This window comes from Rhopalosiphum maidis, chromosome 4, assembly GCF_003676215.2.
Source record: "Rhopalosiphum maidis isolate BTI-1 chromosome 4, ASM367621v3, whole genome shotgun sequence".
Classification (NCBI taxonomy): domain Eukaryota; kingdom Metazoa; phylum Arthropoda; class Insecta; order Hemiptera; family Aphididae; genus Rhopalosiphum; species Rhopalosiphum maidis.
In genome coordinates this window covers 445190-464257 of record NC_040880.1, presented here as the reverse complement: position 1 = coordinate 464257, position 19068 = coordinate 445190, and the positions used below count along the sequence as shown (strand labels likewise).

At 26.6% G+C, this 19068-nt stretch overlaps 3 protein-coding genes across 4 annotated transcripts; 2 read left to right on the top strand and 1 right to left on the bottom strand.

Moving 5' to 3' along the window:
* The first annotated feature begins 11857 nt into the window (after positions 1-11857).
* Positions 11858-13783, top strand: LOC113554631 (phosphomannomutase). Of its 2 annotated transcripts, none has more exons than XM_026958559.1 (6): positions 11858-12024; positions 12146-12197; positions 12269-12386; positions 12470-12546; positions 13086-13353; positions 13424-13783. In XM_026958559.1, the coding sequence occupies exons 1-6, from the start codon at positions 11966-11968 to the stop codon at positions 13642-13644; spliced, it is 795 nt and encodes a 264-aa protein (XP_026814360.1). In that variant the 5' UTR covers positions 11858-11965; the 3' UTR covers positions 13645-13783. The 2 variants fall into 2 exon arrangements, with proteins under 2 accessions (XP_026814360.1, XP_026814369.1); XM_026958568.1 differs by having other exon boundaries at positions 11901-12024; positions 12102-12197; positions 13424-13779.
* LOC113554617 (tyrosine-protein kinase Dnt-like) lies at positions 13665-15658 on the bottom strand. Its single transcript, XM_026958537.1, has one exon. It carries the CDS (start codon positions 15371-15373, stop codon positions 13775-13777), a length of 1599 nt encoding a protein of 532 aa, XP_026814338.1. The 5' UTR covers positions 15374-15658; the 3' UTR covers positions 13665-13774.
* Positions 15659-15841: 183 nt separating this feature from the next.
* Positions 15842-18864, top strand: LOC113554625 (NADPH:adrenodoxin oxidoreductase, mitochondrial). Its single transcript, XM_026958551.1, is given in 10 exon segments — positions 15842-16142; positions 16914-17033; positions 17092-17131; positions 17134-17309; positions 17433-17648; positions 17714-17906; positions 17983-18147; positions 18212-18349; positions 18410-18577; positions 18653-18864. Coding segments are annotated over 10 exon segments (1410 nt in total). The 5' UTR covers positions 15842-16085; the 3' UTR covers positions 18790-18864.
* The last annotated feature ends 204 nt before the right edge of the window (positions 18865-19068 follow it).

The following is a 19068-nucleotide window of genomic DNA, read 5'->3' as shown; positions in this document are numbered from 1 at the left end:
ATTATAAGGGAGACTCTGTCTCTCCGTTCTACTGTTTTATTCACTGCGTGTACCTTATATTATGTCTTATCTATACCTATAAGCTGTATCGTTCGTGCGCGCGTTTTAATATAATTTATATTTAATATTGATAATGTTATGAGGATTGTGATTGTCGCATTTCACTCCTTACCAATTAATAATGGATAAATGTATTTAATAATATTTTATAATTGTAAATTAAAATGATAATTTTGGATAATAATGATTCTTTTAGTTTTTGGGTGTATTTTGAATTTTTAACAATAAGTATGTATGAGTTAACCTAACCTAATTATACTTCGAAATTAATTTATATAATATGAAATATTTTAATATTTTACGTTAAATCAAACGTCATAATGACGTTTAAATACGTATAATAAATATTATATATAGAATTATACGTTTATTATAACGTTATTATAGAACCAGTATTGACTTTTGCTTTATTAACTCACGGACTATAAATTACAATTATAATCTGTATACGGTTTGAGGTGAAACACTGCAGTAGTAAAACGTATTATAATATGTATGTAAGCGCATTTATCATAAAACATTGTCACACGAATCGAATATCCGACCCTCACATACACCCATTTTAACATTTATATATTATAATATATATAATATATATATATATATATACTATATATATTATATACTCATGACAAGTATATTTTGTCACACTCTGTATATACACAATTATAATTTACTTTCTTTATTTTTTTATTCGTAACACGATTATTTCATTATTATTACGACGTATATATTATATAAATTAACCACATTTGACATATTTTCTTTGCCCGGGTACTTTATTATATATTATATTATATGTTTATACCTTTTGAACGTTCTTTATTGGAATTTACGCATATACGCATATAAATAAAAATAAAATGAAAAATGTATATTGTATAACTTCGGAGACAACCTAATAAAAGTTTACAAACGGTGGTAAATAACGATTTATGAACGTTCGAAATATTAATGAGCTTCTAACGAGAGGTACTCAAAAATAAGAGATGCGTGTATGAAAGAGGAAGAGTAAGAGAGGAAACTTGTACGCCGTTATTGTATAAATATTACAAAAAAATGTCCCCTCATTTTATTTATACATTTTAATATCGCATTTACGCTTAATATATTATTGGTTAGATGTTAGTTTAATAATATATATTATTATAAATTCGCGCCTAACACATAATTTTACAAATTAATGTTACACGCATATATGATATTATTAAAATATGTAGGTATGTTATAATGTATATGATTGAGATTAAAAAAATTATTATGCAACATAATAATTAGGTAAGTATAAGGAACATTAAGTGTACCTAATACTTATATTATAAGCACGTAGACTTAATAAATAATATGTTATCCGTTTATTTTCAAATTAACCTAACTAAACGGCGAACGAAGGTATTTTATTCGGAACTACTGCAGTACTGCAATATTTAAGCGACAAACCTCGTTTAGAACAAACCACGCGTTATTATATGGTTTAGATCAATAATTTACAATATTATATTAATTTATTGTTATGGTGTCTTGTGCCTAAAATGTATATACTGATTACCATAATAATATAATTTAAGAATGTTAAACAATAATATCATAATACTATACAGACTTAAATAACGAACGGATTGACATGACATAAATGCACCACTACACATTCAACGTTCTACATTGGTGTGTTGGATTATTTCAAGCAAAAAAACGCGTCAGAATATAAAACTATAGTAAAAAATAAAATGAAACCTTACCTTTGACTAGGAACCTCAATATAATATTTAATAAATATATATATTATATATTATGTATGTTTATCTACTTAGTCGTAAATCGTGCTGTATAGTAAATAGCTTATATACAGTTTTGCGAAAGTCTTTAGTTTATACACACACACACGTATTACTAATTACTTCCTTTCATGTAGGATCGTTTATTTAAATAACCTATGTGTATATCTATTATTGACTATTTTACGCTTACCCATAAGTGCAAATATTTAAGGGTTAAGTCTCTTAAAATTGTATACAACAGGGGTGGCCTAACCTGAATTTGAGTTGATCGCGACACCCTTTCGCATTTTCTTGAATTTTTCAGAAAACAAAATTATATTTATAAAACAACAATAAATAAGTATAAAAAACGAGATTATGCTACACAGATATCGAATAACAGACGTGTAACACGAATGTACATATTATAATATATTTATTGTTTTTGACAACCTAGAAAATCTCGGAGGTCGATCGCAAGTCTATTAAAATTGGTCACCCCTGGTATACAACACTACTCCCCTCCCCCCCGATAAAATAATAATAAGATTTTACACTTTTACAGTATTTTTAGCAGTTTTTTAATACCGAAGAAGCCTCATAAGAGTTCGGTAGACCACTTCCCCCAAAAAATATTAAATACTATTTGCGTCTACTTAAAATACGTAAGGTTAACACTATTCTCATGAGAATAATATGACGTGAGTATATATTATATGCACCTATATTATAAAAAAAATGTAAATTAAAATTTTGATTTTAAGCGTGAAAATACCGTGGTCGTTTCCTTGATATTAAAATATTACAAGTTCTAAATACCAATAATACCATACATAATATAATAGTACGTAAAAACCTAACACTAATTACTGTTTAATTATAATAAATTGTATAAAAAAAAAAATAACCCCTTTTTATTTATTTTTGATGAGCTCCCATTGGGGGCTTGTCCATGATAGTTTAACCTAACCTAACCTATCTACATATGCATTATACGAGATAAAAAAATTATATATTATTTATATATATTACTAATAAAGCAATTATTGTAGCTTAAGGGCACGCCATGTGTTTATCATCACGCTCGTATGTAACTTAATTATTTTCTTCGGCGCGCACATATACACGATATACACAAAGTCATCGTCGTTATCTCTATCGACAGATCAACCCCTGAAACGAGTACCTATACGTATACCTACTACCTAGCTAGCTATACATTATAACATCGTCATGTATATTATAATGACGTAGAAAAATGAAATGACTGCATATTAATAATATACGTGTTCAAAAAAAAAAAATCGAACCATTTTACTCTTCACCCCACGTACAGACACGATCACTATTTTAATATAATGTATAGTTATTGCTATATATATATATATGTGTGTGTGTGTGTGTATTATGTATTATACTAGCACGCATTTTATCGGATCATCACAATATTGTACTCTTGTTATCGATAAAGTAAGTACCTATACGTATATGATAGTCGTTTATATTATGTGGTGTGGATCAATAGACCGCCGCGCGCCGCCGACTCACGGGATGTCATATAACACACACAGTGATTACTCGGTATGTATGATACCTACAATTATACTTAATAATGGCTAATATACAAATAAATACTTATAATATATCATTATAACATCTATAGATACGTTGTGCGAAATTACTCATAATAAAAAAAAATATTTTCAGAAGTGTCGTCAGTGGGCTTCTTCTATCAAGTCTCTCTGTCAAACCTTTTTCTATTACCCTTTAAGCTTATTGTACAAAATATTAACATATATATTACATAGATTTTTTAATGTCAAATAAAGACAAAAAAATACATTAGTACAGATTATAGATATATATTATCTTTTATGTGTGTGTATATGTACACACAATTATATTGTAATAATATTATGCAATATATTATATGTGACTGAAAAATAAATTATTATAACATAATATTAGTATTATATATTTATATTTCATATCTATATGATTCTCCGCGCTGCGATATGATACGCATACACGTAGATCATGCACCTACGATAGTAGATAAGTCAATTAATCACGATTCGCGGTTCACAATATTATTATGCAGACATCTCATAGATAATAGCTTAAAGAATATAAACTCTGCTCATATATCGTTCCATGAATAAGATATTTTGTACAAAAATAATATTCCGCATGTACTGTATAGGTACTATCAAAATAGTTTCGGGCGAAAAAACATCACTACTGTGATATGTACGAAGGTGATAATAAGGGGCTAGAAATTAACAGGAAAATACGAGGTTTAATTTTCATTATAACACTATTAATGCTGTTTGTACTATTAAACAATGAACGATATTATATCCTCAAAATTAGTGCTGAATTTCCTTTTTAAATATTGGAATTTTTGCATTTCATTTCAACGGATTCACTGTTAATACAACAATTCGCTTAAAAAGCACAAAAATTATCTATTAATGTATTTATGTTCATTAACATAGATCCTATTATTAAAAATTAAATTTTTATCAATAATTAGCGAATTGTCTTTGTAGGTAAATATTAGAATACAATATTGGTAATTGGTAATTACTAATTTGTAGGTTTAGTTAATTTTACTTATCCACAAATGTATTCACTATAGGTTTTTCAAAATCTTCTCTTTTAATCATTTCCAAAATTTTATCATACCAAATATTATGCACAATCTTGAGTTTATAAGTATTACAAGTATATATTCATATTTATTTAGTCAACTTTGTATAAATTATCTCAAAACAATTAATTAGTTTTTATATTTTTTTAAATTTTAGATAATACTTAAATCTTACAATACGTTTTAGAAAATTTAGAAAAAGTTAAGTGATAAACATAATTTATACATTTTATGCTATTGTAAATGATTAGTTCAATTATTGTCACATAAGCTTTGGATTAATAATTTAGTGTCTTTTTTTAATTATTTAATTATTTGTTTGCGTAACCTTGGAGTAAACCAATATAGGTATTTTTTATATTTTTTTTAAGCTACTGTAAATTTAATTATAATTTTAAATAAGAGATACAAGGCAGGATAATATAAGAACCACAAATACCAATTTGTTTTAATATTATAAATACGATTTGATAGATAATTTTGATGCTTTTTCCAAATCAGTGTATAACATCAACATTCAAACCAACTGAGTGTTAGATAAAAATGTTTTCGATGCATTAGGGAAAATATCAGATTAATTACTATTATATCACCTAACTTATTTTTGTTACTACTTTATCTGTACCTTTATGTATCTAAGACTTTTCCATAAGCAAGTAATTGTTTAAAATAAAATTGTTGTATTTTACAAACATTTTTTACTTACATACCTATAATCAGATTAAGTTTATAAAAGGTAAATTTTAATGTGTATGAGCTATAAAATATTGAGTTCTTTGTGATAAATTTTGTACCTTGTATTATTTTGGGTTGCAAACAATATGAATTATCATTAAAAATAATTGTTGTTTTAAAAAAAAAACCACTATTTTTTTGTTCTTAGTCTGCATCTATATACATTTTTAAAAAATGTTCAAGAATATAAAAAAACGACTACTGAACACCTTTGTAACCATTGTCCATTGTGTTCGATATGTAATATTTTGAACTTATACTACGTTATTTAATATGAGTAATAATATTTACTTTATGGATATAATAAAAGATTGTCAACATTTATGATTTGAAATTTCCCTATTAACTTTAACAGCAATTATTTTGGTATAGTATAGAATATATTTTCTTATTTAACAATACTTAACCTAAACATTTTTTAATCAAATTTATAATTTTGATTAACGTTAATCTTGTATAGATAAATGTTTATTATTATACTTCATGTAATATTCAATAAGTGAGGCATAGCCGCATAGGTACAACAGGTGATATATAAATGTATACGCGTAATATCCTTTGAAGTCTTATGGGTATTAGTATACATTTTATAATTATTTTAATACACTCCTACACAAATAACCTTTTTACTTGCATATAGAAGATATTGTAATCCCCTACACGGACCTTTTTACCTGTCAAAACAATCTACTCTAACATTTTTAATTGACTACACGATTTCGGAACTAAAAAATTCAAAAAGCTAAAAATAATCATAGTTAAATATAACTGATCTTAAAATTATACTTATTAGACAAAATGTGCATAATATGCGTAAATCTATATTGCCACCTTTGTCTAAAAGTGTTGACAAAATTCATAAGATACCTACGATAAATTTAATGAATAAATCACTTTTTTTGAACAATTTGTCTTATCAGATGATTATGAGATACCCATATTATAGTATTTTCTTGTATAGAAAATTAAAATTTTCTGTTCTAATGAAAAAATATTATTATAGATGGTATATTAAATTATTTATTGTACGAAATATTTTCTGTAATTATTTACTATTTGTGGTTTTAAATTTTTAATAATCAAAATGATATAGATACCATTAGTTTTTGTTTTGCTTCTTAATAAAATAACCATATTTTTATATTTTTTTTATTATTATATATTTTGTATGAGTTAACAATATCTTTTGTAAAATTTAACACTATCTTTTGTATGAGATTAACTAAATTTGTATAGGAGTTTACCATTTCCAGCTTTTAGCGTATATAGCAGTTATAATGTCTCAAAGGCCATAGCAGAAGTGTCATTTAATGATAGATTATAATAAACTACAATAAATTCTTCTTAGCATTGTTGATTTTTAATCATTTATTTTTAGAACGTTTGATATTTCGGAAAAAAGATTTGAAGTAAGTACAAGAAAAAGTACAATGCTTGGCTTATACGTTATACCGAAGGTAATATTATAGCCACCAACAAGGAGGGCTGTATAATCGTTATTGCAGACCGAATAAAAAACAAAGGAATGATTCTGGATCCAATACACTCCAATGGAAAACAAACGACTATGCTAACCAAGATAAATTATTAGACGAAGATAAAAATCCATTTACAAGCCAACAATCCCTTTTTTTCAAGAGCAGTATCATATAAACAATATTAGGAAGTTTATGGCCTTTGGTTTGGGGCACGTGGAACCGCATCGCCTCTGCTCATAGACTTCTTCAAAAAAAAATTAATTTACTAGAATTGAGAGAACTATAAGAAATGTGTTTAGCTATCATATGATACACGTTTAACATTGTACATAACATTTATACTCCTAATATTTCACACAATTATGCAAACTATAGCATATTTATTTTTTTTTATTTCTAAACTAGACTACCTTGTTTTAAGCATAATATTTTTGTTTGTATTTTAAGATTACTCCATAGTATATATTATGTAATTAAGTAATTTTTAATTTGTTAACTTCACTCGTTTAATATATATAATGTTATCTATTATGACGTATCCTATGGTATATATTTTTTATTTATATATCTATGGATAGGTATAGTACATTAAAATCGAATGTATATAAATGGCTTATAGCAATTTAAGCAATATAAAATTACAATAAGTTTTTGTATAAAACACCAATATATTGTGATAATGAATGTCAATTTATACGTTGTTGAAAGAATAATTACCCTGTAAATATTTAATTAGTCTTATAGCCTATGTTATAGAGGCGTGTGATTTTGTAATAGGCTGTAATATACAGTGTCAATAGTGACTTGTTAAGAGATGCAGAAAACGTACCGCCGAGACACTAAAAACAGTAAAAACTATAATACCTTTTATATTAGACACTTAATCATTGGTTTAAAACGTTTACATGTATAATGCATATAATATTGACTATGTGTATAGTGCAGTAAATAATAATATACATAGTATTAATAATTATAGTCTGTAAGTTTAGATATATAAAACATGTAATACATACCTATATTAAGAAGGATATTCACAATGCATACCTACATATATCTAGTATAGGTACCTATACTGTAGTCTGTTTCACCGCTGCGGAAATTGATATTGATATTTATGTAAAGCGCAACATTTTTTTTCTTGATATCGTAATGGAATCACATTTAGAAATCAGAAAATCATTCTGTTTAAAATATCATATAGAATGCAGATTCTTGGTGTGTGGCACTTGACTGTTAACAGTTTATTATCGAATCCATTTTTTGTCAAAAGCCACGCATATTTCCATTTCTTTTAAAAATTGTTAATTAATATTTTTTGAAAACCTTTTACTTTTTCAGTTCTCTAAATTCTATTATAAGTATATTTATCTTTACCTAAAGGTTTGATAAAACTATTTCTTAAGCAAGAATTTTTGTTTTTATTTAATGTTTCCTTACTATTTTAATGCACTTGATTCGAGCTTATACTATCATCGGAGTAAGCTCAGCTACGATATTTGTGATAGACAGTTAAGTGATTACAATACATAAAAGCTTATTACAATAAATGGTCGAAATAAGTATAAACTTGTTTAACTAGATACTAGAATAATAATAACATTATTACAGGGCCATAGTGAGCAGGTAGGTATAAGTATATTATTATATATAGGTATATCTGGTAACTATTAAATTACGATAACGACTTAATATATATTATACATTTATACACATATATAACGCTGTAAAGAGTGTAATATTATGTGTATATATTATAATGTCTATAATAATAATATAGTAACAGACTAACAGCAGTGAAATATAATTAATAAGCCAAGCTGATTAGATGGACGAAAAAGCATATCTATTATGATATAAATTTGTAAACCTATATAATATATATATTATTTACATGGTCGTAAACATTGTGCACACGAACCCGCATTATTATAATACATATATATGCTTACTATAATGAAATACTCACAACTAATAACCCAGTATACGTACATTTATATGAATGCAATTTACTGCATATATAATAATTATTATTATTGTTATTTTGATATAGCTGGTACGTATATGAGCACAATGCCACGCAATTTGGGAATTACGACAGTGTTTTAACGATTTTTTTTTAATAACTTTATTACACTTGGTTTTGGAGTTAGGACCACCGATATAATATTATAACAATATTATTATTATTTAATCTGTTGTTGAACAAGGAATAGTTAGGGGGAGGGATGATGGGATGATTAATTTAACTGCAAACTATATTATTACTTGGCTACTGCGCCAATTAATTCGGTCAATATTTTAGTTTTTAGGAAAAAAAGTTTTATAAAAATTGAGGTATATTTACCTATACTTATTAGTTGTAGAAAATAGAATAAGAATTTCTTAGTTAAAGCCAATTTGTTATGTTTTTGAATTTCTAAAAATAATAATTATGTTACCTAGCAAAACACGAATTTCATTATTTAATCAATCTCAATAGTCAATTGAAACGCTGATTTTTTTCATGACAATCTGTAAATATCTAATTATTAGTGAAGCTTTCAATATTAAGATTAGAATTTCAATTTTTAATAACCGATATTAAGTGTGTTAATTCATAGTACATAATTCAAAAAAAAAAAAAAAATAAATAACTTTTTCACATTTAAATAATAAAATATCCATTTCAACCTGACTACAATACTTATACCTATTTTTAAATATGTATTATAAGGTATTTTAATTTTCGAAAAGTGAACCAAAAATTACGAAATGGGTATAAAAACTATAAATAGGTATTTACTATTTAGGTACCTATAATATAATAAGTACTGTTAGGTTGAAACAGATATTATACTATTGAAATGTGAAACAATTATTTTTTTTAATTGTTATGAATTGACATTCTACCTACAAAATACCTACTATGTATTAAAATATTAAATTAAATATTATTATAATTTATAAAAATATTTCAAACCTATATAACATTTTTTTCCAAAAACACAAACAAAAATATTAACTTCAACAATTGTACGTATAGATAGATCTTTAATAGGAGTTATCTCTCATTGTCTCAAATTGTTAAGGACCAATAATTTGAATTTAAACTTGTAATATATAAGGTTTTGGTATTAATGATTTAAAGTCATAAAATTCATGTAATAATATACATTATTCTATACCAAATTTTGTGATCTTAAATATTTCATGTTTTTAATGTGAAATACAATTTTTTAATTAATTATAATTGGTAATAATTATTTTATCCAATCTTAAGCTGATTACACACGGATTTTAATTTCGAATAATAATAATTAAAGTTAAGTTTACTCTCACTGAGTTTTTTGTTTAAATCTGTTCACCTCTCTTCCTCACTTTCTATGCTTAGATTTTAATTTTAAACACTTCATTTTAGGTAACAAAAATATAAATATTCCAAGAATTATATTATCATGTAATTTTAAATCTTCCATTTTCTCAATACCTTTTATATATATATATATTTAACCGAGGACCAGGAGGGAACTAATATCCCAATACCTACATGTAACAAAAAGAAATAAATGAATCATAATTATCAGCATATTTACTGAATATACTAAATCAGAGGTTCCCAAACTGTAGGTCGCTATTAAATCTTTGGTGGGTCACGTTATATTTTTAAATAATACATTTTTTAATCATCTGCTATCACTTTTCGTTGATGTTCAAATGCAGTAAAACAGCAAACAAAAAAGATCGTTCATTGATATTGTGGGTCGCAAAAATTTAAAAAATTCCTGGTCGTATACAATAAAAAGTTTGAGAACTTCTGTACTAAATTATTAAATGAAAATATTAATTGCTATTGTTTTTGATTCAGAGGTGACCACATATTTTGTTAAGTAGATATGTTGTTCATTATTTATTTATATATATTTTTTTAATTGTGTGTCAACTTTTGCAGATATTCCACCTATAACATTGCTGAAACCCCATCAACATTATATAACATTAATAAATGCAACTAAATTATTTTCAAGATAGTCATAAATTAAACCATACATTGAAAGGTTGAATATTATTATGGTGTCCCATTATAAAAATCTAAAAAAAGTACATTTTATAACTTTGCTACTCTATCATAAAAACCATCCTTTGAGAGAATGGGCCAATGTGTGTACTATTCTGCCTATTTTACCCATAGATCATTTTCATTTATGTAAATTTTTTTTTATCAGATTACTCTATTATGAACTATAAAAACTAATTATTTTGAATAGCTAACAATTTCATTATATTGTGTCAAGTAATTAGGTGAGTTTGTTTATGATGAAAATTCTTTGAAACTTAATATATTGAAAGTTATAAATAAATATTCTAATGAGTCTAATTGCAAAATAAAACTTTAAATATAAAACATTTATTAATATGTTTCGTACGTATATTTAACTTCAATAACATTAAATAGATACATATACATTATCTTTTATTAATATGCATTAGATCGAACTATAAGTCCATAAAATATAAACAATTAATTCAATTTAAAAAAATCATTACCATCATGTATTAACCCGTAGTATTTTTTAAAAATTAGTATCTATAATTTCATGTACTTAACATAATTGTTAAGGACACTATAGCACAATATAATAATGCATAACAAAAATAGTAGGTACCTACTGTTTTACGAAAAAAAAAAGGGTACCTACATTTGGTCATCATAATATTATTTTATTTTCTAACGAGTCTGCTGATTGCTGATGTTGATGTATAACTCAATTCAACAATATCAAAAAAAAAAAAAAAAAAAATGATATACTCGTATTATTAATTGATTAAGAGGAGTTAACTTGTCAACAAATTACAATAATACATACTCTTCTTTTACGTTAAATTATATACATAATTGAATATTATTTTCTTCATTTCACAGATTATATTATCATGATTTATCATATGAGCACAAGGTGCAAGACTAGTCACACTAGAATATTATACATCTCGATATCTCATATCTAAAGAATTCTTCGTTTGTAAATCTATTAATTTAGATATATTTGAATATTTCACTGTAAGTTCGAGAGGAAAAAAATAATTAGTTTTTCTGAAAATCTGGAAAATGGATTATTTAACGCACTCTATTGGACTTTTTATGCAGCTTTTGTTGATAATAAACAAGTAACAACAATTTTGTGATAAAACCGCCGCGTTGTGACGTGATTTTGAATATGTGGACTTTTTAGCTATTATTTTTATATCTTTTGTTATAAAATTAATTACTAAAGTTCTTAAATCTTAAGATTACAATTAAAATGACATCGATCACCACCAATAGATCATTAAGCGGAATGATCAAACTGGTGCGCAACAGGTAAATATTTATACCTTGTATACTCATATTATATTATAATATAATAGGATTGCGTGTAACGTGTGTGTGGTCCAAAGCGATTACCTAGTAATAAAGTTTTTGTATATCTAACGATGAGTAGAAGTACGATTTGTCTGTTCGATGTTGATGGAACTGTTACAGATCCTAGACAGGTATGTTATTCCAAAAATTATCTATTACATTATGCAGATGGTCAGTATTTTATGTTTAAAACTTCTTGTAGCCAATCAACCCGTCTGTGAGATCGTACTTGGTCGATGAGCTGAAGAAAAAAACACTCATTGGGTTGGTGAGTGGTTCAGATGTATCAAAGATAGATGAACAGCTTGGAGGCCCAGAATGTAAGATTGCAATTGTTTGTCTTGTTGCTGTTCCATTTTTAAAAATTAATGTTACAAAAATAAAATTGTTTTTTTCTATATAGACACAGCCCAATTTGACTATGTATTTGCAGAAAATGGTCTGGTTGCATTCAAGAATGGTAAAGAATTAAAAAAACAAGTATGCTAACCTTTTATGATACATCATAACTTTGTAAAATCATTTATTTACCTATGTTATAAATTCTTTATTATTTAAAGATTAAAGGCTTACATATTTATTATATACCTATTTATTTTTATTAGATTAGTATTAAATAATTAAAAATTATATTAAAGTTGATTAAATTATATAAAACAATCAGAAGACATGTTAAATCATTTCATAATCTGTTCTTTTAATTTTGTTTGCAACTTCTTTATAATTTCAAATTACAAGCCATTAATCATTTATATAAACATTATTTTTTACTATATAGAAGGTACTGTAATCTGTGGAATAATAAAAAAGTACACATTTTATAACAATCAATACAATTGAGATATTCAATTTTTTTATGAATATGAACTATAAAATACAAACATATTTCTATTTAATACTAAAAAAATATATTTGAAATTCAACTTTAAATGTCGTTTATAAAACAATTTTTACAAATTTATGTAATATTATTCCATAATATTCAATGGTATTTTTTTTTTTTTTTTGTTATGTATTAGACAATTGTTGATTATTTGGGCGAAGAAAAACTGCAAACATTCATTAACTTTGCATTAAATTACATGTCAAAAATACAATTGCCAGTGAAACGTGGTAATTTTGTAGAATTTCGAACTGGCATGATCAATATTAGTCCTGTTGGTCGGTCTTGCTCAAAAATTGAACGTGACAATTTTGAAGAATATGATAAAATTCATAACATCAGAAAGAAATTCATTGAAAACATTAAAGAAAACTTACCAGATATCGGTTTGACTTATAGTATTGGTTAGTACTCAATTTATATTGATGTAACATTATTCATATTATGTTTTCTAACACTATTATTATTGTTTAGGTGGACAAATAAGTTTTGACTGTTTTCCTATAGGATGGGATAAACGATTTTGTCTACGCTATATTGAGGATGAGTTTAAAGGGAATATACATTTTTTTGGAGATAAAACATTTGTAGGAGGAAATGATCACGAAATTTTCAATGACCCGAGGGTGATTGGACATACAGTTATTAATCCAAGAGACACTATTTTGCAATTAAACAATCTGTTTAATAAATAATAATAGAATTTAAAGCATTAGAAATAAATTATATGTACAATTTAGCTCTTATGTGAGAGTAAATAAAAATAAATAAATAAAACAAAGAATTATCACAACTGCAATACAAAACATAAGTCAATGGTAAATGTTATACAAATTTAACAAGTTGATTGTTGAATTCATTCATAAATACAGATAGTTGGGAAAATGTTGGCCTTTCATTAGGAGCTAGTGCCCAGCAGCATGCCATCACGGTGAACAGTTCATCAGGACAGTTGACTGGCTGGGTTAATCTAAAACCATCTTGAAGGTAAGCTGACATTTCAAATGGATCAATGTCAGCATATGGTTGTTGACATAAAGTTAATAGCTCCCAGAGCAGAACTCCAAATGACCAAATGTCAGAGGCAGTACTAAATTTCTTGTGCTCTAAACTTTCAACAGCCATCCATTTTATTGGTCTATTTTTGTTGTCTCCTAAACAATGATAATCACTGGGAAATAGATCCCTCGACAGAGCGTTATCAGCTATCTGAATTTTCAATTCTTGGTTGACGAGACAATTCCTTGCAGCAACATCTTTGTGCAGATGTCTATTTTTATGTAAATATTGCATACCAGTTATTATTTGTAGTGTCATGTCAATTATTTCTCTGGTAGTTAATGTGTATGAAATACTTTCAGACGTCTTACAGTTCTGTAAAAATTTCTTTAAATTTTCATTATTGTTGTATGGATACAAAAGAAAAGGTTCTACATGTTGTTCAACAGATACAGCTTGTATTGTTAATATATTTTTATGATTAAGTCCGTACATACTCAGGCCTTCATGTAATAGCACAGATATTTGTACAGCACTCGCTTGATCGGTAACAGTTTTTACAAACACGTCTTCATCTTTTCCATTCACATCTGTGTATAAGCCTTTGTAAACTCGTCCAAATGTACCTTCTAATTCAATACTCTGTAATCTAACTCGTTGTCTCTGGACACTAAGCTCTACAATGCATTCATGTAAATCTTTTACTTTGGTTTTTGATCCTGGTAGTGATTTTTGATTGAACTTGTTACTTGAATTAAGCGCAGATTTTAAAAACATATTTACTTCATTATTCTGGAAACCTTTAATAATCAAGAGATCTCGTGCCTTATCACGGTGGTAAGTAGTGGCCAGACAACAAATTACAGCTAGTGCTACTAATGAGGAAGCAGCAGCTATCATATGGTAGAAAAATGATGGTTCATAGTAAGGTGGTACAGAAGAGTCTGTTTCAGGAACAATTGTTGTTTCATTGAGATGTTGATCTAAGCAAAATTTTTTAAACACAAGGTTGACATCAATAACATCATTTGGCCAATTTTCTGATGTTTTAATTGACACACTAATGTCAGTATTTCCAGATTTAACTGCGCATGGCAAAGATATGGAAAATACAGATGGCATGTCGGGCACAGTACCCTCTTGAGCAATATTGAGTTTTGGCACTACGCTATCTTTGTCAGCCTGCATAGAAATTTTGTATAATAGAGTACCCTTGGAGTTCCACGTAAAATTCAGAGTGCTGACAAACGATGGTACTTCCAAAGCATATTGCACAGCATTGGCATTGAGTTGACCGCCGCGCACATAATACAGTCGAGCAGCCAAGCCCATGAGCGGTTCCACATCACTGGCATCGAAATACAGATCAAATTGTGCACAATCGACAACGGTCAGCAACAGTGGCAATATCAATAGATATTCCATATTATTAGATTCGTTTATTGAGCGGTTACGGAGACCATACAAGTGTAGTAGACATTAGGAACTATCGTGAACTGTTTACCTCGTTTGGACGTAACGAGTATGTGGCATAGACATGTGAATAGACCCATTGCGGTTTATCACATTAAAAAAATTAATAACAAAACCGTATTTATAAAATTAAAAGAATAATTAAAATACACTATGCAGTTACGAGTGTTACGAATGTCGACTATCGGCTGAAAGCTATAGGCCTATGGCTATCGCAAATCGTAATTGGTGGGGTTGCATTTAGTGTCATTTACATTTCACAGTGTAAACAAAAACAAATTACCATCAAACATTTGATAGCGTCAACACAGTCTGGCCACATTCGACAAAAACTTAACCTTACCGTAAACAATTTCCTAGTGATCCGGATCATAACTCTATTATCAATTGAGCGTTATCACTTATCGTCGACCTTTTTGACGTAGTGGACACATTAAGATAGTGAAGACTGGCACAAGCGACACACCACACTTCCCTTCACTTCACACTATTTTATTATACAATAAACATCATACTAGACAGTAGAGACGTCCTGGAGTGACTCAAAGTTTAGAGTAGTAGAGACCAATTTGATTTAATCAATTAATCTTTTATCTATGGTAGAGACATTAGAGCACCTTATACTTGATAGTGAACGCTGGAAACTAGACAGTCGTGTACGTGAATGGTGTATACTGTATTTCTTTCCGTGTGTCATGTTCAATGCCTAATGCCCCTAATGGTCGGTAATATATTACACTATCACATTAACTTCTATCTTCATTTAAACTTGACGTAAAAAAATAAATATAATTTTCTTTTGAACCTTAAAAAAACATTTGTTTTATATTAATTGACGAATTGTAAGTAAAAACTATTTTATTTTTGAATACAATAATTTTTATTACAATTACTAAAAAAAAATAAACATAGTTAACAATCACTTCTATAAGACTTTAATTTTTTAGATTTCGTCAGGTGTTCTTGGATAAATACGTTATTGACTCCATATTGTAATAAGTCACAAAACAGATAAAAAACAAATTCGAAATTATTATTTAGCAATTTTTACTTATTTTCCGAAAATCAATATGATAAAATATATGTGTAATTTAATATGTAGTCTTTATTTTTTATAACCATTATATATAAAGGTGTAATATGAAAATTGATTTAATTATAAAGTTATTTTTATAGAAATGTGTACTTTCTACTTTCTAAATAGTAAATACCTACTATTATTTCAGTAAATATAGTTATTTGATTTTAAGAGTAATTGATATCTTCAAAATGATAAAATAAATTATTTAGTATTTATTATTTATTCAGTTTTATTTTGTAATGCTTGTAAATAATTTTAATTTAGTTATAATTAAAGTAGACAATATTATATAATATTCTTATAATTTAATAATATAACTTTATTTACTTTTATATATTATGATTTATGATGTATAAATTAGAAGTATATTATGAGACAGTATACCAATAAAAACTTATACTTGTTTTACAGATGCGATGGAGATACTTAAGTCTTACAATAAGGAAATATTCAAAACATGCCAACAGATTTCATGTAGGCATTATAGGTGCTGGCCCTGCAGGGTTTTATTGTGCTCAACAGTTACTAAAAGTAATATAAAACTCCTATTAATATTTAAACAATTTTTATGAAATTTATTACATTTTAGAAAATACCTAGTTGTCAGATTGATATATATGAAAGATTACCAGTCCATTTGGTCTTGTACGTTATGGTGTAGCTCCTGATCATCCAGAAGTAAAAAACGTTATAAATACATTTACTAAAACTGCATCAAATGAAAATGTCCGATTTATAGGCAATGTCTCACTTGGCTCTGATATTTCTTTGGCACAACTTAAACATTCCTATAATGCTGTAGTATTAGTAAGTTTCAATATGTTAAATTATATGACAGTAAAATAATGTAAATAGCAAAAGGCCTAGAGATTATAATGATTATAATAATGAAAAAAAAAATCTATGATATAATGTTTATTATTTCTTTAGGCTTATGGTGCCGACGAAGACAAAAAATTAAATATTCCTGGTGAAAATGTATCCAATGTTATATCAGCTACAAAATTTATAGGATGGTATAATGGTTTGCCAGCAGATAAAAATATTAAATTAGATTTGAACGTTGAACATGCTGTTATTATAGGACAAGGAAATGTTGCTTTGGATGTTGCAAGAATATTATTAACACCAGTTGATAAACTGAGAGTTGGTACAGATAATGTTTTTAATCATAGCCTTTGATGATTGAAATTAAATATTACTTTTTCCAGAAAACAGACATCACAGAATATAGTTTAGAGACTTTAACACAAAGTAAAGTGAAAAAAATCACTCTTATAGGTCGTCGAGGTCCTTTACAAGTAGCATTTACTATTAAAGAATTTAGAGAAATGTTGAAATTACCTGAAGTAAGCACAAATTTTTATGAAGACCAAATTAATGATATTGATAAAATCATTAGTGGTAATTATTTTAAATATGTTAATTTTTTAATAAATTAAAAATTACTTTTTTTATATTGATGAATACAATATTACAGATTTACCAAGACCTCGAAAACGATTAATACAACTCATGTATGATGCATCACAAAAAACAGAAGTTCAAGATAAATTATTTGATTTATTATTCCTGCGAACACCTATTTCAATAATAGGTACAACAAAAATTGAAGGAATTAAACTAGCTGTAAACCATCTAAAAGGTAAAAAAATTATAATTTCATTTTATGAATACTAATAATTTTTGATAAACAACAATATTTTTAGGAGAAAATGCAGTGGTTACAGATGAAAAATATACATTAAAATGTAACATAGCATTTCGCAGTATTGGGTATCGAAGTGTTCAAGCAGATCCTGATGTACCTTTTGATAAAATATCTTCAACAGTACCTCAAAGTATAGGTATACTCTTTAATTTTTATATTTTGATTATAAATAATTAAATATATTTTACTTTTAAAGGTGTTTACAGTGTTGGTTGGTTGTCTTCAGGACCTGTAGGAGTGATATTATCCACTATGAGTAATGCTTTTCAAGCAGCTTCGTTAATCGGCCAACACTTTGATAACGGCTTACTTAGTGAGCGAAAACCTGGGTATAATTATATTTCAAAGATATTAGAAAATAAAGGTATTTATCTTCCTAACCTTCATATTACCAATAGTTAACAGATAAAAATAATTAAAATTAAAATATTTTTTTTAGGCATAATTACTGTTGATTGGAATGGATGGACAAGAATTGATAAAGTTGAGGTTGAGAGAGGAATAAAACATGGTAAGCCAAGAGAAAAAATTGTTGATGTTGATGAAATGTTACAAATTGGAGGAATATTAAAATAATCTTTTAAAAACATATTCAAAATCTAATTAATTGTAGTAATGTTTAGATAAATAAATATAAATAGTTCTAAGTAAAAAAAGTATGAAATTTTAAATAATAATAAATTGATACTTATGTCAATAAATATTTTATTTTAGATACAAATAATTGCTCTTTAATTAATTCAATTTTTTTTTTAACCAATTTTATTTTGTATCAATTTGTATTTGATTTTAAATATTAATAAAAAAATTATTTTTTAAATGTTTTTATTATTTGTTAATTTAAAAAGCCTTGTG